This window comes from Phycodurus eques, chromosome 6 (genome assembly GCF_024500275.1).
Source record: "Phycodurus eques isolate BA_2022a chromosome 6, UOR_Pequ_1.1, whole genome shotgun sequence".
In the NCBI taxonomy this organism is placed as follows: Eukaryota; Metazoa; Chordata; class Actinopteri; order Syngnathiformes; family Syngnathidae; genus Phycodurus; species Phycodurus eques.
In genome coordinates, this window is record NC_084530.1 from 20,426,669 (window position 1) to 20,450,077 (window position 23,409).

At 42.0% G+C, this 23,409-nt stretch overlaps 3 protein-coding genes across 5 annotated transcripts in view; 2 read left to right on the plus strand and 1 right to left on the minus strand.

Annotated features, from left to right (window-relative positions):
• Positions 1-2,737: 2,737 nt before the first annotated feature.
• Positions 2,738-10,881, plus strand: zgc:136472 (uncharacterized protein LOC678514 homolog). The gene is given in 12 exon segments (XM_061679668.1): positions 2,738-2,830; positions 2,832-2,904; positions 3,399-3,599; positions 4,374-4,501; positions 4,580-4,717; positions 6,670-6,777; positions 7,665-7,790; positions 7,860-8,057; positions 8,142-8,262; positions 9,504-9,685; positions 10,614-10,703; positions 10,786-10,881. Coding segments are annotated over 12 exon segments (1,545 nt in total). The 3' UTR covers positions 10,873-10,881.
• A 1,249-nt stretch (positions 10,882-12,130) lies between these two features.
• LOC133404136 (synaptogyrin-3-like) lies at positions 12,131-18,768 on the plus strand. Its single transcript, XM_061679770.1, has 4 exons — positions 12,131-12,318; positions 14,737-14,971; positions 16,942-17,087; positions 18,030-18,768. The coding sequence occupies exons 1-4, from the start codon at positions 12,214-12,216 to the stop codon at positions 18,273-18,275; spliced, it is 732 nt and encodes a 243-aa protein (XP_061535754.1). The 5' UTR covers positions 12,131-12,213; the 3' UTR covers positions 18,276-18,768.
• A 1,316-nt stretch (positions 18,769-20,084) lies between these two features.
• LOC133403551 (voltage-dependent T-type calcium channel subunit alpha-1H-like) overlaps positions 20,085-23,409 on the minus strand; it is a 59,943-nt gene continuing 56,618 nt past the window's right edge. For all 3 annotated transcript variants that reach the window (XM_061678486.1, XM_061678487.1, XM_061678488.1), the window contains 2 exons: positions 22,495-23,000; positions 20,085-21,980 (listed from right to left, as the gene is read on the minus strand). In XM_061678486.1, the coding sequence (XP_061534470.1) occupies positions 21,447-21,980; positions 22,495-23,000 (1,040 nt within the window). In that variant the 3' untranslated portion in view covers positions 20,085-21,446. The remainder of the gene's footprint in view (positions 21,981-22,494; positions 23,001-23,409) is intronic.

Here is a 23,409-nt window from a genome sequence, read left to right on the forward strand (position 1 = left end):
GAAATACATTTGCAGTGAATCTTCAAGAACTATCCTTAAACATTTGTTTAGGTACAATTTTTATTTAACTTTGTTGTGTGGAATACATTGAATCATTGTCTGTGTAATTTTTATAGCTGAAGTACATTGCTGTAAAAAAAAAGTATGGCCCCCTTCTCAAATACTAAGATTTTTTTTCCATAGTTTCCCCACTTTAATGCTAAAGATTAAATATCAGACAAATATAACCCAAGTGAACTTAAAATGCTGCTTTTAAATGATGATTTCATTTATTAAGGAAAAGAAAAATGTTACCTGGCCCTGTGTTTAAAAAAAAAAAAAAAAAATGGTTTCCCTAAACCTAATAACTGGTTGGCCCATCCTCATCTCTGTGGAGATATTTTGTACCACTCTTGCAGAATTATTTGAATTCAGCAAAAGTCGAGGGTTTTCGAGCATGAACGGCATTTTTAAGGTCATGCCACTGCAGTTGTATCGAATTCAAGTCCAGACTTTGACTAGGCCACTCCAAATCCTTCATTTTGTTTTTTTAAGCTATTCAGAAGTTGACTTGGTGTGTTTTGGATTGTTATCCTGCTGTAGGACCCAAGCCTGCTTCAGCTTGAAGTCACAAACTGATGGGCGAACAGTCTCCTTCAGGATTTTCTGTTAAAGAGGAGAAATCGTGGTTCCATCAATCACAGCAAGTTGTCCAAGTCCTGAAGGAGCAAAGCAGCCCAAGACCATCAAACTACAACCACCATGTTTGACTGTTGGTCAAAAACTGTTCTTTTCTGTAATGCTGTGCTACATTTACGCCAGATGTAACGAGACACCCAACTTCGAAAAAGCTCAATTTTAATCTTGTCAGTCCATATAATATTCTCTCAAAAGTCTTGGGAATCATTCAGATGTTTTTTTTTTTTTTTTTGCAAAAGTAAGACGAGCTTATAGGTTCTTTTTGGTCAGCAGTAGTTTTCATCTTGGAACTCTGGCATGGATGTCATTTTTGCCCAGTCTCTTCCTTATTGTTGCAGTTCTTTAGAAGTTGTCCTGAGTTGGCTGGCTCCTGCGTTGGACCCTGTTGTTGGTTGGGGCCCACGTGCTCTCCTGAGGTGGTGGCAGCAGTGGTACACGGGGGGTGGGGGTGATCTGGCGTGTCGGTTGGTGGTCCGGTCTCATCTTGTCCTATTGGTTAGTTATTTCATGTCTTCACTGGGTGGCCCCCCCATTCACAAATAAGAACACTATATGTCTTTGTAGTCAAATCTATCTAGACTGTCTAACGATTACTCTCCTTGTCTGTTCTCTCCCACGGTCTATCCTCTAAAATCCTTTTCTGTCTGGCTGCATTTTCAATAAAAATCTGAATGATTAAAAAAATTAAAAAGTAAGCAGAGGAAGTATTTCAAACTCCCCTGTTGCACAGCAAAACAGTTTTGGCACACATATCCACCATTCTGCATGGCCATTAACAGGACAGGTCAAAAAAAGAAAAGTTGTCCTGAGTTCCTTTGAGGCCTCCTGGATGAGTCATTGCTCTTCTCTTGGGGTAATCTTTGTAGGTCAGCCACTCCTGGGAAGGTTCACCACTGTTCCATACTTTCTCCATGCGAGCTTTATGGCTCTCCCTATGGTTCGCCGGAATCCTCAAGCTTTCTAAATGGCTTTTGTAAACCTTTCCAGACTGATAGGTGTCAATTACTTTATTTCTCCACTGTTCTGGACTTTTTTGGGGATTGTCATTTTATTACAGCTTTTCTAGATTTTTGTCCGACTTGATTTTGTTGTTTCTCGATTGAACATGTCTGACGGATATCAGGCTTGGGTGTGATCAGTGAATAATAACAAAAATTGTGATTAGCCACATTAATTCATGATTTAACAAGGGGGGTACTTACTTTTTCCACACAGGGCCAGGTAACTTTGAAGAGTTTTCTTTTCTTCTTAATACATGAAATCAACTTCTAAAAACAAAATTTTAAGTTTGCTTGTTATATTTGTCCGATATTTATATTTGTTTGATAATCTTAAACATTAAAGTGAGGAATTCATGCAAAAATATAATAATTTGAAAAGGGGGCCAATACTTTTTCACGGCACTGTGTTTTTTGATGGTATTTGGTGTAAAAGGTTTGAGAACCACTGGTCTACGATGTTTCATAAAAAATGCTTAGGGTATATTTGTCAAAGATTAAATCAAAAGTCTACATTTTATTTAACCTTATCAAGATAAGGCTAACACAAAAACAAAAAAAAATCACCAAACACACCCAAAAAATGGCTTTGATGTCTCTGTTTGTTTGTTGAAGAATAAATCGTCTTTGATGATCCCAAAAATATGATGTGTTCCCTTCAGTGAGTTAATACAGTTAGTTATTACATATACAGTTAGTGTTTATGATTATAAATTGCAGTTGTTAAAAGTAAAGGCTTCCTCTCTTACAATGGTCACACACAGATATTTGCCTAAATAAACACTTTATCTCCAATGAATGCCTTGAAACAAAATATTGAAATGTGTTTGCATTAACGAAAGTGTTTCTTCGTGGTTTTGGACCTCTATTTTCGCCTAGTTGTTAGGCCAAATGTATTAGGCAACTATTAGCAATTGTCTTGATATGAGCAACAGTCAATGACAGAGGCGCCGCCAAGCTCAGATAAGAGTTAATGAGCGACAAGACGGGCCTGATAACATTCACAACTACCTGTAAAGCCTTCAGGCACTCCCCTGCATACCTTGCTGCACGTTGCAACAATGGCGAGACCGCTGCTGCTGCTGTTGATGCTGGCGGCGTCTTCCTGCCTCGCTGCTTCCGGGCAGGAGGTGAAAAAGCTCCCGGAGAAGGACTGGAATTTTACAGCTACACAAGGGAAATTTTAACAGAGCACTGAGGACCTACAAACAGCTACTGGTGCTATTCTGTAAGTTCTTCAATGGCGTCATTGTGTTTGGGACCGGCCTACAGTTTGCACTGGCTTGTGCGCCCCATAGGGCTGCAAAAAAAACAAAACTGCATTAGGTTTATTGATTTTAAAATTATCTTCAATGTTTATGACAAAACTTTTGTTCGTTGAAAGACTAAAATGTTTTGACAATTTCAAAAAAGTGTACATCCAGTACAATGCAGTCTTTGAGGTTTCACAAAAATACATACGTGAGGTTACAATCTAAATGCCTGACGTTTACAAAAAATACGTTCATATGTTTGGTTGATTGAAGGTGGATGTTTAAAAGAAACACGTAGATTAGGTCAATTGAAGCTCCTCAGATCATCTTTGATTTTTATCAAAAAACCCACCTCAGGTTTGTTGAAGTTTGTAAAACGTCTCTGATGTTTAAACAAAAAAAATGCAGACGCGAGTTCATTGTGACTCGTCTTTGATGTTTACATCGTCTTATGTTTGTCCCCATCCAGATGCTCCACTGTCTGCAGACGGCCATCGTTTGTCAGAAGTGTTTCAAGGAGCCGCCGTCGATCTTCAGGACTCAGACGTCCATTTGGCAACGGTGGACGTGACAAAAGACAAAGCGCTAGCCAAAGAACTTAATACAACAGGACCGCCAAACATCAGGCTGTACCTTTTTGGAGATAAATTAAACTTTGTATCCTGCCCAGGTAAGTTTAACTACTGTTGTACCAAAAATGTGTTCTTTTTTTCTTTTTTTTTTGGCTAAAAATTTCAATTTAAAGTTAAAATTTGAAGTTAGATATTTTTTGTGGAACAGTTATATGCACGTTAACGATTGAAGTGATATCAAGAAAAATAGTTAAAGAATAATATGAGTACAATGATAATGGAGTGTATTATGTTACGTTAAAACTTTAATTTTGAAAAATGTGTCTCTCCAAATGTTTAAATAATTTTATTTTATTTGAAGCAAAGAAAAATTTGTGATTCCCCCCCCCCCCCTTCCCAGAAGACAAGAAAATAAATATGTTGGTTGTTTTTTTTGTTTTATTTAAATAATAAAAACATGCAAAATATGTCGTTAAAATATCATACAGGTTTTTTTTTATTATCTGGAACAGTAAGACATTTTTTTAAACTAAAAAATAAAACTTCATAAATGTTGTTACGCATCATTGTCCAGTAAACAACATGTATGACTACATGTGATTTTATTATTCAATCTTTTACCAAAGACAGAGAGGAAAAAAATATGTGAGTTGTTTTTCTGCAGGTTGATTTTGTTCCCCCCATGTAAATAAAATCCCAAATGTTTTTGTCTAACAGAAAATACAAACGAACACAATTTTTTTTTGGTGCGGGGGTCATCTAAAATGCAAAAAAAAATCATTTTTTTTTTTCCTGAGGTGAATATAAACTTCAAAAATATGAAGTCTAAGAAAACATTTCCGATTTCCATCCCTAACTGCGTGCTATTAAAGTTCCTCAGAGCTCCGCTTCCATTGTGACGTGGTTGAAAAGGAGGGCAGGGACTGTTACCGACCTCGTCGCCGATCTCAGCCAATGGGGGAGCGAGGAGGAGGGGTTTCGTGTGGCCGGATTCTTTGAGGTGAAGACCGTCGAGCTGTGGGATTTTTTTCTCATCAATAAGACTGTTGATTGTGTGTGTGCGTGTGTGTCAGTGTAGGAGCTGGACAGCGAGTACGCGCAGGTGTTTTACGCGGCTGCAGTCAGCCTCCCGGACGTCAACTTTGCCGTGACGCAGAATGATGATGTCATCAGTAAATATGATGTCACGAAGGATGTCGTGCTACTCTTCAAACAGGTAGAACAAAGATAGAACTGATTTAAAAAATATATTTTAGGAAGGTTTTTATCCCAGTCAGCCAAACGTCTACATAAATGGAAATGTTTAAAGTGTCTCTAATGCGAACAAAATATATTGGTTAGATCTGCTGAGGACTTGAACTTAGTGATGGTGAGATGAAGCTTGATGAGGCATCGTAACACTTCAGCCATTGGCTCGAGTCATGGTTCGCTTCTTGTGCACACAAACCCACCTGCTGGCCATGTGCATAGTCGCAGGAGGCTGTATATCTTTGCGTCTTTTTGGCTCTTGTGAAGGACTCTGTATTACAAAACAATGTTTGACCAAGTAATTTCCCTACTTAAAGTGTATAATAAATTATTTGGGAACGTGCTCTGTATGCAGAAAATATTCATCATCACTGATACGGCAGGTTGTATAATGTTTTTCGGTCACGTTCGGAAAATGGCATGGAGGACTTTGAAAGTGCTTACTTAGAAATAAGAGTTGATCACCATTTTTGTTTGAAGTGATTCATTCAAGAGCAAGATTATGTAAATTGGGGTACAGTAATTTGTCCTCTCTCAGTTAGGTTTTATTGCACCTTAATTTCTTGGAACACAATAAAAGCCTCACCTTTGAATAAAATAAGAAATGGTTGAAAATACAGTTTTTGACAAACAACTGCAATTAAAACTCATTCACTGCCCGCCTTCCCAGTTAACATGGATATTTGACGTCTAACACCGTCAATGGCAGTGAATGTGTTTTAAGCCTCTAGTCATGATAGTTTTTTATCAGGCGCAGTCCTGCCTGAGGTTCGAACTCACGTGACCACCATACCCCAAGTTGACAAACTGCCAGGCTATTAGGCCAGGGTGCTAGAATTTAGAGTCTCCAATTAATGCATGTTTTGGGGATGTGGGAGGAAACCGGAGTGCCCGGAGAAAACCCACGCAGGCACGGGGAGAACATGCAAACGCCACACAGGCGGGGCCGGGGATTGAACACGGGTCCTCAGAACTGTGAGGCTGACGCTCTAACCAGTCGACCACCGTGCCGCCTCTTGTAACATAGCTACTTGAAATCATCTATGTTTGTGAAATGGGAATCTTGAAATGGTCTTTGACTACAAGAAAATATTGAAGTTAGGTTTGTAGGAGTCTCATAATTGTCTTTGATCTTTACCAAAACACATCTGGTTCGTTGAAGAAGAAATCGGAAAATATAGCTCTCCAAATGGTCTTCGATGTTAACATTTAGGCACGTCAAAACCGTAAATTGTCTGTTGGCTGTTGGTAGCCAGACTTCCTTCTATGTTTACCCAAGTTTATCAAGACATTGATGTCTCATAATCATCTTTAATCTTCATAAAATGCATACGTAGAGTTTGTTGAAGCCTCAAAATTGTTTTTGATGTTTATGAAAGCATGTAAGTTGCGCTCGTTCAAGATTACATTTTCTTCAATCTTTATGAAAATAAGGACTCAAAATCTCAAAAATGTCATTGTCTTTGATATTTCCAAAAATATTGGTTCAAACACTCTAAATCTTCTTCTATTTACAAAAAATCGAAATCATCTTTGATGTTTATGAAGACGTATGTTTTAGGTTTGTCGAAGACTCGAAATCATCTTGTACGTTTACGAAAACATGGACGTCTCTGAGTCATATTTGACGTTCACAAAGATGTTTTAGGTTAGTGAAAGACTCAAAATCGTCATCTATGTTTACGAAAACAAGGACAGAGACACGTAAGTCAGGTTCTTACAAGTCTCTGAATTGTCTTTGACATTTCCAGAAACACAAATGACTTTTTTTCCAGACTCAGTCTCCGATGTTTACGCACGTAGGTATGCTGAATATTGTACATTGTTCTTGATGATTACAAAACACGTACGTCAGTTTCAATGAAAATTTGTCACGCTCTTGCCGAAATTAGGACATTTTTGCCGTGTGTGTGTTTGCAGTCGAAGTTGATCCAAGCCTACAAGATGACACCTCAGACCTCCAAAGAGGACTTGTTGACTTTTATCAGCGTCTACCAGATGGATCCTGTCACGGAATATTCTGGAAAGGTAGCCAAGGTTGTTGTGGAATAACTGAGCACTCCGTTTTCCACATGGTGGGAGCAAAATCTCTGACATTGTCATCCATCCCTCCATTTTACATACCGCTTATCCTCACAAGGGTCGCGGGTGTGCTTGAAGCCTATCCTACCCAGCTGACGAGAGGCGGCGTACACCCTGAACTGGTTGCCAGCCAATCGCAGGGCACATTAACAAACAACCATTCGCACTCACATTCACACCTACGGGCAATTTAGAGCCTTCAATTAACCTACCACGCATGTTTTTGGGACTTTGGAGGAAACCGGAGTGCCCGGAGAAAACCCACGCAGGCACGGGGAGAACATGCAAACTTCACAAAGGCGGGGCCAGATTTGAACCCGAGTCCTCAAAACTGTGAGGCAGATGTGCTAACCAGTCAGGCACCATTCAGTTCATTTCCATCTATTGAAACCAAGTAATAAATTAAAAAATATATTTAAAAAAGATGTAACAATAATGTTAATATAAAATTTGGTAAGATGACTTGATAATGCAAATATTTGCTCTGATTAATGCTGAGATTAATTTTATGGATGTAATACATTTAATTTGTTTATTAATTTATTATTTTAAATTCCTCTCGATTTAATTGAATTAAATGTATTATTTCAAAATAAAATAAAAATAATGATCTTAAAAAAAACATCAACAATACAGTAGACCCTCCTTTATAACTGGATTTTGCTTTGTTTTACTCCGCTGTCTCATTGCAAATGATCATCTGTTTGCCTTACCTGGGCAATTAAAGGTTACATTTAAAAAAGTTAAAAAGACAATGTATAACAAAAAATACATGACAAATAATGAATTCATTCAATAAAATGGAAATAATTTGATATTGATTTATTCATCAGACAGCCACTCAGATCCTGTCCTCGCCCGTTCTAAGCCACGCCCTCCTTTTTGTCAACAAAAGCTCGGCCGATTTCCACGAGGTGCACACCGCCTTCAGTGCTGCTGCCGAGGCCTTCAGGATGAAGGTGAGCGACAAACACACGGACACACACGGACACACACACGACTTAGTCTTCTTCTATGTGTGCGTCAAGATCTTGTTCGTTCTGGTGGACGTCTTCGAGCCGCGGAACGGCCGTTTGATGGAGTACTTCCGTGTGCGGGCCTTCGAGGCTCCTCTCGTGCGATTGGTCAATATGGTTGACCACGTGACCTATCAGCTGCCCTCAGCCACGCCGGACGCCAGCTCCATCGAGGCCTTCTGCCTGGACTACCTGGAGGGCAAGGCCAAGGTACGTACACTACGTCGAGCGCGTGAAGTGTAACGCAAACTTATTGGAAGGTGTGTATGTGTTGTGCGTATATGTGTGTGTCAGCCCAAGATGCAGAGTGAGCCGATACCGGACGGATGGGACCGACGTCCAGTCAAGGAACTGGTCGGAAGCACTTTTGAGGAGGTTGCCTTCAACCCCAACAGGACTGTGTTTGTCTTGTTTTGTAAGTAAACACACACACACGCACACAAACACACGCTAGAGTGAATTTGTCCTGATAATGTGATCCAGAACGGGTCGGCCCGACAATGTGGAATACAGTGATGCCTCCAGATACGAGTGGCTTAACGTGCATGTTTTTCGAGATACAAGCCATCACTTGACCAATTTCTTGTCTTGAGATGCTTAATTGTAAATAAAACTGTGCTTCAGACCCCCACCAGTAGATGGCGGCAGCACACATTACAACATCCAGCCGCCATCAATTCACATTGGTTTCCTTGCAGTGGAAAGACTACATCAGTTGGGGGCAGTGGTGTGCCTTTAAAATGGTTTGCCAACTGTCAAAACGCAATACATAAAGAACATTACATAAAGTACAGTTGTGTTTTGTACTTGTATTTTATATGCTTATACATTATGTGGAAATAAAATACAATCACTGTGTGTTTTCATGCAGTGCAATACTATTGAGTACAAATGTTGTTATGAAAAAACATGTTTAAGAAACACATTCTGTGTGTTTGGGGCTGGGCAGGAATGGATTGATTGCATTTCCATTCATTTGATAGGGAAATTTGATTTGAGATAGGAGTGTTTTGAGATATGATTTTGGCCAGGGAACAAATTAAACTTGCATCTCAAGGCACCACTGTATCAAACGTTCAATATTTGCAACCAAAAATCATCATGTGTGCGGGGTAAGCCGCCGACTCCTGAGTCGTGACCGCGTGAATTGTGACGTGAGACGGAACGTAGCCAATCAGGAAGCCGACCTGGCCGACGAACAGGGCGACGGGCGTGAATAAAAACACACAGGTCCTACCCGAAACATAAAGTCATCTCAAATATGGAGGAACAGCTCGTGGAGCTTGTCGGAAGCCCGAGAGTGCTTATGTAATATCGCCGTCAAGTCTGGATTTTCTTTTTCCGTGAAGAAAATCATCCTTGAACCACCATCGCCCCCCCCCCCCCCTCTCGCGTGTCCTCTTCTTGCAGGACTACGTTCTGTAGCTTGTGGTGGATCCTTTATATATGTGGTGTGCTGTGTTGGGATTATCGGCGCACACCACACACAATACGATATGACTATTTTTATCTTAATGTGTGACGCCCGTAACAGATTAAAAAATGTCTCCTAAAAAATGTACTGTCATTTGTTTGTAGCCATTCATTCCACAATTGAATCATTACTCTGTATAGGTGTAGCTAACGAAGTGTCCTGTGTTTATGTGTGTATTTCAGACGTTCCGTACAGTCCGGAGTCCCGTGTGGTGTTCCCCCTGTGGGAGGAGCTCGCTGAGGCCTTCAAGGACCGCGACGATATTGTGGTCGCTCGCATCGACGCGTCGGCCAACGACATCGACATGTCGGTGCAACGCGCCTATCCGGCCTTCTGCCTCTTCCCCGCCCTCTACGCAGAGAGAGTACGATGCACGTCTACCTTTGCAGCGCTAGCCAAACACGTCTGCCAGCTAGCGCCAGAAGCTAACGTAGCAGTGCGCCTTCTTGTTACACGGCACAAACAGACGGACTCAAATGCACTACACCCGTCACGGAAAATTCTAATTTAATTCACTTATTCACAAAAAAGCTGGTTGACGCCGGCTTTAACCCCGAGTCTTATCAAGAACTAGAGTCCAAAACAAAACAGTGCTACACAGTGCTAAACAAACTCAAAGGGACACCACCAGTCACAAAGTCCGTTGTTTACAAAAAGATACACGATATACCAGCTGAGCATCCAAAAAAACCCACACAACAGGAAGTGAAAAAAATCCTACAAAAAAACAGTAACTGCCCCACTTAACCGGCGAACTCAAATGCACAACACCAGACACAGAAGTTCCAAATGATGGTCCTTTGATCACAAAAAGCTGCTCGATCCCGTCTACAGCTGAGTCTCCTATCTAGCCAACCAAAGCAGGAAGTACAAACCTGCCAAAGTAAAACCAGCGACTTAAGTCAAAAAAATTAAATGCGCATGACCATTTACCACACATGATAAAAAAGTCCTTTGTTTACAAAAAGCTACTGTAGAAGTTGTATCAGAATAAGAGTCGCATTAAGCCAGCGGGAGTGGGAAGCAGGAACCTCCCAAAATAAAACTTGTAACATCACTTAACAGAAGCAAATCAAATGGACTACACCAGTCACAGAAGAGCCAAATTAAAGTCATTTGTTCACAAAGAGTTGTTCCATACCGACTCTGGCCAAGAGTCCTCTGAAGATAACGAAAACAAGAAACAAAATAAAACCAGTCACAGGGCGAAGCCGCCTCAAATTCACAACACCGGTCACATTAAATCCACTTCAAAGTTGTTGTTTTTTTTCACAAAAAGCTATTCGTCCCAGGCGGTGTTTTACACTGGCAAGATGAAGCCGAAGGCCCTGCTCGCGTTTGTCCACGAGGAGATGAAGAAAGCCGCAAAAGACAGAATGAAGGTAAACGTCTTGGTTTGCGTTTGCCCACATAAAACGTCGGCTGCCTAAAAATAAACCTTTTCTTGTCAATAAAAAAAAAAAGGAGGATGAAGACAGGAGGAAGTACGTGGAGGTCGTGAAAGCAGAAGAGGAGAAGAAAGAGAGAAACACGACCAAGGACGAACTTTAACAGGGGCATTGGGATGTGGAAAAGACAAGAACCTCTGTCAAAACAATCAAATAGTTCATTCTTTAAAAAAAAAAAAAAAAGATTGAAAGACAATTACCTGTTTTTTTTTTTTACACCACAGCATATCGTGGCAGTCCTCACATACAACACAAATATGCCGCCTCATTGGCTGTGAATTTTACAGATAAATTGTATACAGTAACATATTACTATAGTTCAGTTTAGTTCAGTCATCCATCCATTTTCTGTGCCGCTTATCCTCAATAGGGTCACGGGCGTGCCGGAGCCTTTCCCAGCCGAAGACTCTAAATTGCCCGTAGGTGTGAATGCGAGTGCAAATGGTTGTTTGTTTGTATGTGGCCTGCGATTGGCTGGCGACCAGTTCAGGGTGTCCCCCGCCTCCCGCCCGAAGATAACTGGGATAGGCGCCGGCACGCCCGCGACCCGAGTGAGGAGAAGCGATAAAGCAAGTGGATCAATGGATAATAATAATAATAATAATAATAACAACGATGACAAATAAATGTGAATAGTAAAAATTGTTAATATATTATTAATGGTAGGAGTAGTAGTAATTATGATTGTTATTATTAATAATTACTATTATGATTAATATTATTTATAATAATCATAATGATAATAGCTGACTGGTGTCATCATAATAATAATCATTATTATTGTACTTTATCTCGGTTTTCACATTGTCATCATTACAGAAATTAATATAATAATAATAATGAATTAATCTAATAATAATAACAGTAAAAATAATAAATAGTTAATAGTAATGGATAAGGGTTACTTAGACTACAATAATTATAAAAATAATTAATATTTGAGTAATAATTAATAGTTCATTTAATAAATTTGACTTCTGGTTCATGACGATTATGATCCATTGTCATGACAAAAACGTTATATTAATATAATAATGTAACAGAGTAGACAATAATATGAAGTATAAGCAGTTCGTCAGAAATGTCCAAAACGTTTATGTAATTATAAAGATATTATAATCACATAATGAGAGGGGGGAAAAAAACATACGTATTACTAAGCAATATGTTAAAAAAATAATTAAAACGTATGCAAATACGTTGATATGATTATTTTGTACGTGTTGTGATAATAATGATACAAGAAAAAACAACGCAGTCCAATAACAGAATCAGCCAGCAGTGTCGGGGTGACGTCATCGCGAGGCTGCTGCTGGCTGCGTCTGCGCACAGCGGCGCACAGCTGCGTCTGTCGCGGTCTCGAACGCTTCTCGCCGCGGGGAGAAGGAGCCGCGCTTAGCCGGTGGAGGTCGCTCGCTCGGTCGGACGCAGGGGGCCGGCGGCGATGGAGCCAACAGCCGTGTACGGAGCCGCCAAAGCCGGCAAGCTCGCCTTCGACCCGGTCGCCTTCTTCACGCATCCACGCACCATCTTGAGGCTGCTGTCGTGGGTGAGCGTCTGCGAATAAATCAATTTTTAAAAAATACCCCCAAAAAATGGGGGGGGGGGGGGCGGCACACTCTTTGTCTCCCCACATTACGTGCATTAATCTGCATTTAAATGGCTATTTTTCATGTACTTTGGCTGTTAAAGACGTCAGCCTTACAGGGTAATGAACATGATTTATTTATTTATCTGAAAACCTCTTTTGTCTCCAGCTGCCTTCTGCATGTTAATGATGCCCCAAAAGCAGGTTAGGACACAACGATGTTACCTTGAATACATAACTGTATGTTAATACGTTAAGTAATCACATGATATAAAAAGAAATTATGAATTGATCAAATGTTTTTTAAATCCTACAATAATGATAGAAATGTATAAAAACAAATGTATTTTAAGTATGTGTTTCAATTGTATACATTGTATATATCATTTTAAATTAATGTACTTTATATTTTGTCAAAATCCAAAGGTTGTTACAGTTTAAAAGCTAATTATACATAAAATACAAATACAATATAAATGTATTTTATTATTTACAGTATATGTATAAGTTTTTGACACTTTTTCTTTGTTTATACTTTTTAAACTTTTTTATACATTTTCAATATGCTTGGAATACATTTGATACATTTTAAATAATTTTTACATTACTTTTTAATACATTTCAATACAGTTTTATACCTTTTCAATACATTTGAACTGAAAATGTGCCCCGCGACTGATTGGCGACCAAGTCCAGGGTGTAGTCTGCCTTTCGCCTGACGTCAGCTGGGATAGGCTCCAGTACTCCCGTGACCCTGAACAAGATAAGCGATATTGAGAATGGATGGATGGATGAACTGAACATAATTTTAAAATGTTGCTGGGGTTTTTACAGCTTCTTTTTTACTTGCTTTTTTAAGCATTATTAGACTTATCCCATTTTTTCCCCATTCATTAAAAAACATTTTAATATTTTTTTCAAATGTTTTTGATTTTTGTTTATATTTTCAATTTATTTGTACTTTTTATAAACATTTTCTTGAAAATAGAAAAATTGTAAAAAATTAAAAAACATTTTTTTAAAACATTTTTAAAAATGTTTTTAATGTTTACATGATTCATTGTGGCGGCACGGTGGACGACTGGTTAGAGCGTCAGCCTCACAGTTCTGAGGACCCGGGTTCAATCCCCGGCCCCGCCTCGTGTGGAGTTTGCATGTTCTCCCCGTGCCTGCGTGGGTTTTCTCCGGGCACTCCGGTTTCCTCCCACATCCCAAAAACATGCATTCATTGGAGACTCTAAATTGCCCGTAGGTGTGACTGTGACTGTGAGTGTGAATGGTTGTCTGTTTGTATGTGCCCTGCGATTGGCTGGCAACCAGTTCAGGGTGTACCCCGCCTCCTGCCCGATGACAGCTGGGATAGGCTCCGGCACACCCGCGACCCTAGTGAGGAAAAGCGGCTCAGAAAATGGATGGATGGATGATTCATTGTGTCGATTTTTTTTAATGATAACATTTTTCAATTCTTGACTATTTTTTTTACATGTTTCCTGTGGCCTGAAGCACACACTAATTGAAACCCTAACTTGAAACCCTATTAATCTTCAGGTACAGTGAGATGCGAGTGACTTGCGAGCGCAGACTTGAGATACGAGTGCTCAACTCACTTCACAATAAGCAGCAGTTTGGCAAATATTGAAGAATTGTTCAAAAAATGGCTGCAAGATGGTTAATGCCCCACCCAGTTGAAGTTTACTGTCAAGGTAAACATCAAACTAGAAGAATTATATGTTGTGTATTTAAAACAAACACAGAGCTTTGCCTTTAGTCCCCTAGCTTAATGCTAATGCTATCATATAACGAAGGAAACATATATATTCCTTAAAGCAACTGTAATTTGAATACACACGGTGCTGCAATACATTTAGACATTCAATATAATAATCCATCCATCCGTTCTCAACAGCGCTTATCCTGGTTAGGGTCGCGGGGCAATATAATAATACGCAGAGTCATTCGTTATCTTCTGTGAGGCGTTGAGAGGAGCTCAGACTTCTCTAATGTACAGGCATCCACAATGGCTATTCAGTTGATGCAAAGTTTGATAAAAGCTGTGTTATTATTTGTATTCAATTTGAATATGCCATTAGTGTATGTGTGTACTATATAATATTATAGAGTGCATTGTTTCTCATTAAAAAACCCATGAAGACATTCTTTTTTGGGGGGGGGGGGCTGGAATGGATTAATTCAATTTTCATTTATTTCAACGGGGGAAAATGATTTAAATACGAGTAATTTGAGTCACGAGCACGGTCGCGGAATGCCTTGAACTCATATCTCAAGGCACCACTTAGGTTATACGGCTTGTGATGTTGCTAACGATCTAAGCTAGCATATTTGAAAGAAGATGGTGCGTGTATGTTCACGTGCATGCAGGTGTTCTCCATGGTGGTCTTCAGCTGCATCGTGAACGAAGGCTACATGAACATCGGCAGCGAGCGTCTGCTGTGCGTGTTCAACAAGAATGCGGACGCGTGCAACTTCGGTGTGACGCTGGGCGTGGCCTGCTTCCTGGCCAGCGCCTTTTTCTTGTTCCTCGACGCCGTCTTCCCGTCCTTCAGCAGCCTGAGGGACCGACGGCGTGCCGTGCTGCTTGACCTCGTCTGCTCAGGTACAAAAACAGCAGAATGCCCAACACAGGCTTAAAAATAGCTTGAAACCCTACTTTGAAACCATAACACTTGTTTGGAACCCATCCATCCATCCATTGTCTGAGCCGCTTCTCCCCACCAGGGTCTCGGGCGTGCTGGAGCCTATCCCAGATATCATCGGCCAGAACTGGTTGCCAGCCAATCACATAGCACATACAAACAAACAACCATTCGCACTCACATTCACACCTACGGGCAATTTAGAGTCTCCGATTCATGCATGTTTTTAGGATGTGGGAGGAAACCGGAGTGCCCGGAGAAAACCCACGCCTGGTTGCAACCCAATTTTGACATTTTGAACCTTGTGGAAAACTCTATAATCACTCCAAAAAAAAACCCTACTTTGAAACCATAACCGTGGCTTGAAGCCCTAATTTAAAGGGCTACAGTAACTTCAAACATTCAACCTGACGTTGAAACCCTAATCGTCATCTGAAAGCCTCTTTTGAAACCTTAACCCTTGTTTAAAACCACAACAAAGGCTTAAAACCCTCATAGTAACCCTTATTTGAAGCCCAAACACCTGTTTAAATCCCTACCTGACTCTTGAAACCTTAATTTGAAACCCCAACTGAGGCTTCCGTCGATCCATTTTCCATTGTATCCACGATCTTGTTCTTTCACTCACAACCCACAGCAAGTGACCATCGGTGAGGGTGGGAAAGTAGATGGACTGGTAAATCGAGAGCTTCACCTTTCGGGTCAGCTCCCTTTTCACTACGACAAACCGATACAGAGTCCACGATCGCTGCAGATGCAGCACCGATCCCCCTGTCGACCTCCCGCTCCATTCTTCCCTTACTCGTGAACAAGACCCCAAGATACTTGAACTCCTCCACTTGGGCCAAGATCTCATTTTTCCGACCTGGACCTAACTCCACCCTTTTCAGACTGAGGATCATGGCCTCAGATTTGGAGGTGCTAATTTTCTTCCCAGCTGCTTGACACTTGGCAGCGAACCACTCCAGTGACAGTATAGGATAGCGACTTGATGACGCCAGCAGAACCACATCATCTGGAAAAAGCAGAGACGCAATAGCGATGTCACCAAACTGGACCTCCTCAACGCCTAGAAATTCTGTCCATGAGGGTAATGAACAGAAGCGGTGACAAAGGGCAGCCTTGGCGGAGTCCAACCCTCACTGAAAACGAATCAGACTTACTGCCAGTACTGCGGCCCAAACTCTGACATTGGTCCGACGGGGAGCAAACAGCCCCTCAGTGAGGCGTCCAGTACCCCATACTTTCAGAGCACTCTCTACAGGTCCCCCTTTGTGGCCTCCTCCAAGACCACAAAGGACACGTAGACTGGTTTTGCGAACTCACATGGAGCCTTCAGAATCCCGTCATGGGTGTAGAGGTGGTCCACTGTCTACGGCCAGGACGACAACCACATTGCTCCTCCTGAATCTGAGATTTGACTTCCCGACGGACCCTCCCTTCCAAAATCTCAGAATAGACCTGACCAGGGAGGCAGAGGAGTTTGATCCGCCTGTAGTTGGAACACACTCTCCGGTCTCCCTTCCTAAACAGGGGGACATCCACCCCGGTCTGCTAATCCAGAGGCACCGTCCCCCATGTCCACGCAATGTTGCAGAGGCGTGTCAACCAGGACGGCCCCACAACATCCCGAGTTTTTAGGAACTTCAGGCGGCTCTCATCCACCCGTGCCACTGAGGAGCTTTTTAGAGGTCATTGACCTCAACACAAGAAAAGAGACCGCCTCAGGTTCCCCAGACTCAAATTCTCGACTTCGCACACCAGCTCAGGCACTGTCCCTGTCACCTTTGTTTAAGTCTAACCGAGGCTTGAAATGCTGATTTGAAACCTTAACCCTTGTTTGAAATCCTAATTTGAAAGCGTACAAATTTGTTTGAAACTAATTAGAATTCTTACCACTTCCTGTGTGTGCGTCCTTTTGCCCCGTGAGGCGTGGCCAGCTTCTTGTGGTTCGTGGGCTTCTGTTTCCTGGCCAATCAGTGGCAGGCGACGTCAGCGGACGAGCTGCCGCTGTCGCAGGGCGCCGACGCTGCCCGAGCCGCCATCGCCTTCTGCTTCTTCTCCATCATCACATGGGTCAGTCGCAACCTTAATCTTTCAGGCGACGCTTTTTATGGAGGGGATATTTGAAGGGTTTTACGGTTATGTATCGTAATACACAGTGTGGGGGAGTAACGACTTCAATGTAATGATCATTACAAAATGTATGTAATTGAGATTATTGCGATAACTTGAAGAAAATGTGTAAACGAATGACAGTTGCTTTCGTAACAAGGCGTCATATGTTTTCCGCAAAAAATGTTTTTTTATTATTTACATTTCATCATTGTCTGCATCAGTTTATTGTTCGTGTCAAGAATAAATATGCTGTTAATTCCAAAATAATGATTTTATGAGTTTAATCCACTTTTCAAGAGGAAACATTCAAGGGTCCTGTTGATGTTGAAGAAAAATAATTGAAATATAATTAGGTATATTAATTTTGAGGAAGTAATTGAAATAGTTACACAACAATTACATTTTCAACAGGGTGACTTATAAATGGAACCAACTCCCATTTTCCAAAGTAATGTGGTAGTAATGGTTAAATGGTTAAGTCAGCTAGTGTTGGTTTTGCGCAAGCGCCATTCATTTGTAGTCTGGACGTGGAGGGGTGAACATCTCCTGCTCTGGAGGGAGTCAGCGTCTCTGCAAATCTCCAATAACGCCACAAAAAGTCGCTTGATTTGTTGCTAGTCACTTTTTGGAAAAATAGTCGATACGGGGCTTGGAATAATCGCTAAATTGGCCGTCTGAGTAGCCCTCGCTTTGTCGAAACGCCCTAGCGCCGCCTCTGGTTTTCATGGTAATTAGAGCAATATGCATGCGAGAGAACCGCACCCCCAAAACGGAGCGATTTCAACCACAGCGTGGCAGGTGTCCCGAAATTTTATTAAGACACCTGGGGAACTGTTGTGGATTGTGAAAAAATTAAATTGCGTTACCGGGCGCTAACGGGCTTCCCGCGCCCTCCAACAGACGGTGCTGACGCTGAGCGCCCTGCGTCGCTTCCTGTCAGGCTCGCACGCCAACCTGTTCACGTGGCAACACCTGGACGCCACCCCGAGACCCGGCACCGGCCACGCCCGGGCCACGCCCTACCCCATCACCAATGGCGCCACCATCGTGACCACTAAGCCCTACCAAGCCCCGCCCTTCACCGAGACCTTGGACCCGCAGAAGCTCACGCAGCAGCAGCACAGACCCGTGGCGCCCGCCTTCTGACATCCCGTAACTAAGGCAGTGATGATGTTGTTGCCATGGCAACCACCGCCTCAGCTTTCTTCGCTTTTGTGTGTTCACAGACGCACACTTATAGGCACGCCACTGTACTCACACATACACAGACACACCCATGAGCATGTTCTTTTAGTGTAGACGACGCCTTGCAAAAAGGACATTTTTAGTGGAAGCATTTGATTGGCTCACAGTGTGATTGACAGGCAGCGATAGAAGGGCGGGATTTGCCGGTTATCCTGGCAGGGGAATTTAAAAAAAAAAAGGGCAGGACAGCACCTTCCTGAATGTTCCACTTCATATGAAATATTCATGTGATTTAATATTTCATTGTGATATGCTCAAGTGTATGATGACAAATGAAAAAAAATGAAAAAAAAGAAATAAAACCAGCACCATATCCGAGGATGGCTCTTGTCCGTTCTTCTTCTTTGCATTAAAATTTATACAGGGGGGACTCATTGCCATGTATTGAAATTTGAAATAGTAATTGAAGTTGATTAATTTAAAATATGTATTTAAATGTTTTGAATTGTTTAAATATGTATTTTTGTTGTTTGGAAAATATTATCCAAAATAGTTATAATTAAAATGATTGAAATTGTTTATTTGGGGTATTTTGTCCATTTCAGTTTTGCTCATCAACTGTTGAAATATATGCAAATCTTTGTGTAATTAATTAAAACAAATTAAAAATATTTCAAAATCTTAATAAAAATATATATACTGCAGGCTATATATACCATCTGTAATTAATTTATTTGTTCAAATGTTTATGTTACCAAAATCATTGAAGGAAAAAAAAACAGTTATATTTACTTGTGTCAAAAACGTGTTAAAATATTGCATTTCTGCTTTTTCCAATTATTTTATAATCATATAGATATGACATACCCTTTCCCCATTTATTTTGCTTAGTTTTACATGCTTCATTAAATATGTTTTCTCTCTGATTGGCTGGGAGAAGTCAGTGTGTGTGTACGTGTGGACTGTGCATGTGTGTCGTGTTTATTTTGAAATTTTAATCAAAATGAAATGACGGGAGAATTTGTAAACAACATAACCTGTGGTGAGTAAAATTCAAGACCGGAAGTAGTGTTATTTCAAGGATTGTGTTAAAAGCCCTGCTGCTCATTTCAGACCATTTCAGGTGCAACATTTCAAATCATCATCATCATCATCATCATCATCATCATCGTCGTCATCGTCGTCATTGCCACAAACATCCTGTAACATTCATGTGTTAAAAATTCACCTGTTGTCTTCCTCGCGTTGCCGCCGCTGCTGCTGTTGTGTTAACAAAATACAATCTTCATTTTGTAACCGTGAATAAGCCCTTCTCATCAATATTAGAATTTGCACCAAAATAAACCGAAATGGCCGCTTTGTTGTTCAATTTCAGGCATGGGTCCTTGAGAGCTTTTTAATGATAGACGTCTGCCCAATTTCGCATCAATCGGTGAAACTGGTGTCTGAAGTTGTTGTTTTTTAGCTTTCCAGGGGGCGCTACTGATGGGAGTTATTGGGTGTTGAGTTCAGGAACGTCAAACTCTGACACCAGGGGGGTAAATAAAAAAATCTTTGCAATTTAGCATTATAGGGCACCTATTTAGCATTGTAGGATACCTGCTTTCGATTGGGGTTTGTTTGTACAAATTCCATACGAGGAGTTTGTCAAGTTACAAGCCCTAGAGTTTGCCCGATGGCTTCTTCAGACCAAAATGGCCGCCCTCCTGTTCAATTTCGGTTAGGGTCCTTGAGAGTTTTTCGCCGTCCTGTTATGATTAACATGTCTTCCCAATCACACGTCAATCTGTGCAACAGACAACGGGGGTATTTTTATGTATTAATGTATATTATTGGGTGTTGTGTAGAGGACCCCAAAATACTTTAATACACATAAATTTTCACCAGCATGCACACGCTTGCAAAAACGGGTGAGTTTTCAGGCATGTTGAGTCCCCTAAAAAGGTGATCAATTCAACTCATTTGGGCAAATTCCCGAGTAGCAGCCTTGGAATTCTCCAAAAATGGCTTCTTCAGAGCAAAATGGTTAACTTCCTGTTCAATTTCATACATAGGTCCTTCAGACATGTTTGTACGTCCTGTTATCATAGACATTCATTCATTCATTTTCCGTGTGTCCACCCAATTTTATGTCAATGGATAAACCGGGTGTCTGGGGCTGAATGTTATTGATTTATTTAATTTTTTTTCAACTATCCAGGGGGCCCTACTGAGAGAGTCCTGAGGGCTTGTGTTCAAAACCCCTAAAACACATACATTTTCACCAGGATACACATTGCATAAATTGTTGCGTTTTAGGTCACATGGAAGCCCCCCAAAAAGGTGATTCAAGTCCAATTTCACACAGCAGGGGGCAGTCTAACGCTACTTCTACCCTGAGAATATAAAGCCATAAAAGTGAAACTCATCAGGCAGGAATAGCTCAATAATTATTGAGTGTGTGTGTGTGGGGGAGGGGGGGGGGGGCATCGAACGGGCAGAGGTAGAGACCGCTAAAGCCTAGGTCACACTACATATTCTATGGGGGAAAAATGGTTGTAAAAAATTAAAATGTCAGCAATTTTTGCATCAAAGAGTATTTTATGTGCATTTTGATTTTACTTTGGGTTTTTTTGTGACAAGCATCATCACTTATTAAAGGTAGCGTTTTATTGATATTACATTTTACGATGAAGAGCAGTTAAACATATCTTATTGAAGTTACGACGGCGTGTTTTATTGTTTGGTTGTTTTCCTTTGAACAGTGGTTAGTTAACCTGTTTTTACACAAGTATGACAGTTAAGAAGTTAGAAGGAAGAGCCTGGAGCAGACTTTTCTAGTTCCATTATGTCCTATGGGGAACATGAAGGACAAAACATTAGGAAGACAGATCATTTTAAATGGTACTGTGACCTAGGCTTGAGGCGCAAGGGCAAAGAAGTTGGATGGAAGCAGGTGTACAGAACAAGCAAAAGGGAAGTTGACTTGTGGTCAATGTACACTAAAGGCTAAAAGTCTCGAAAGTTGGGCATCTTGTGCAAAAAAATAAAATAAAAATTGCACGGGGCGGGGGGAGCAGTCTGAACACACAAAAACCTGTGATTGACCAGCACAAGGCAGGGGGCGGGGCCTGGTGCGCATGACAAAGAATGTCAGTCGTCCACAGAGCCGGACTCAGGCTGATTGGTCGACAGAGTGGTGGCGTCGAACGACAGCGTCCGCCTCCTGAGGTCCACGCTGCTGTCCATCAAATGTGTCGCCATGGTAACCGGCTCCTCCCCCGGGGGTGGACTCACTCGCTCCTTCCTAATCCGGCACGACACCGGCGACACCGATTGGCTGAGGCGACCGCGGGCCTCGTCAGGATTGGGCGTGAGATGTCTGTGCGAGTGCGTGTTGATGCGGCACACTTCCTCGTCCGCGTCGTCCGCCACCTGGGGCTCCAACCCTACTGAGTCTTTTTCCGCTAGGTCCGACTCGGGCCCGGGTTCGGATCTCGCCGTGTCACCGCGACTCCGGCATGAGATGACCCTCTGCGGTTGAGTGTACTTCAATGTGTGGACGCTGGATGAGCGCTGGCGGGGTGGCGTAGAAGAAGAATGGGCGGTGGCAGATACGGAGAGGCGGCCGTCCGACATGTTGTCAGCCGAGCCGCTCTGATCCAGAGAATCGCAACGCACGGCCTCCTGCAGGCAAACACATGGAAATAATACTGGCCAGAGTTTGTGGGGCAAAGTTATGTGTGCCCGAAACCCATTTTTTAAAATTACCTTAGTGAAATAAAGAAATTAAAGTTGAAGATGTGGTATTTGGCAAAGTTTGTGGGGCAAATTTGCATGTGCCCCAAAGAACTTTTATTTTCATGTCAGTTTACTTGAAAAAAAAAGTAAACTGACATGAAAAAGAGAAAAAGAATGATGAAACATAGTTAAAGACTTGTTGCTAGGCAGAGTTCATGGGGCAAAATCAAATGTGCCCCAAAGCCATTTTATGGAAGCGAGGGGGGTCACTTGAGGCTTGAATGCTATCAGTAATTATTAGTTATGTGAGGAAAATCACCATGGCATTACGCCTATGTTATTCAATGTAAGACTTGATGCTAAGCAATTTGTGGGGCAAAATCATGAGTGCCCTAAAACTGAAAAATGGAAAAAAATGAAAAACAATCACACATGAAACGTAAAATGCAAACGCACTCACTTGTCTGCGCAGCTGTCTACCAGCAGCACGGAAGGACGCCGGCCTCTTGAGCACCGAACTCTCGGGGACGTACGAGGGGCTCAGCTTGTTGCGATCCAGACTCCCCTCAGGGCTTAGCCAATGAGAGGGCCCCCTTAAAGCCCCGTGCAGAGGACTCAGCCTGAGTGAGGGATGTCGGTCTATACTACAGCTCGATACCATCTTGGAGCTCTCTGCACCGACCCTGTATCCATCCACGCTGTGTGTGGAGCTCAGTCGGCGTCGGTCGGCGACCCGGGCGGGGCTGAACCGGCATCCGTCCACGCTGTGAGCCGAGTCCAGTCGGTGTCGGTTTGACGGGCCGCCACGGTGGGGCGAGCCCCTGTCGATGCTCTGGGAGCTACTGAGGCGGATCGTGGGGCGGCTGCTGCGTCCGTAGCCCAGCGAGGCGTGGCTGATGGCGGGGAGGGCGCCCGGGACCTGCAGCAGGGAGCCGCCCCCGCTGGAGCCCAGCGACGACATGGAGCCTGCGGAACAAAATGCATGTTTACCATTACAACTTTCATAGGGAATATGCAACTTCATGTCTGAATTTTCCTGGGGCAAATTTATGTGTAAAAAAAAAATTGGCAAGTTCCTTGGTAACCATAATAATAATAATTTGAATACAAATAAACATGTCATGAAAATAAATAAAATAGCTCATACTAAAATAAATAATACAAAAACAATTTGAAAAAGATACAACTCCATCTAAAGTTCTGATAAAAATACGTACAATAATAACTAATGATTAAAATAATAATAATATCCATCCATCCATTATCTGAGCCGCTTATCCTCACAAGGGTCGCGGGAGCGCTGGCGCCTATCCCAGCAATCATCGGGCAGCAGGCGGGGTACACCCTGAACTGGTCGCCGGCCAGTCGCAGGGCA

Bases quoted from the DNA above. Each gene is read 5' to 3' on its own strand.
- LOC133404136 (XM_061679770.1), top strand. From the start codon at position 12,214: ATGGAGCCAACAGCCGTGTACGGAGCCGCCAAAGCCGGCAAGCTCGCC. The intron at 14,972-16,941 runs GTACAAAAACAG...TTGCCCCGTGAG, and splicing joins GCTTGACCTCGTCTGCTCAG to GCGTGGCCAGCTTCTTGTGG. The intron at 17,088-18,029 runs GTCAGTCGCAAC...GCCCTCCAACAG, and splicing joins TCTTCTCCATCATCACATGG to ACGGTGCTGACGCTGAGCGC.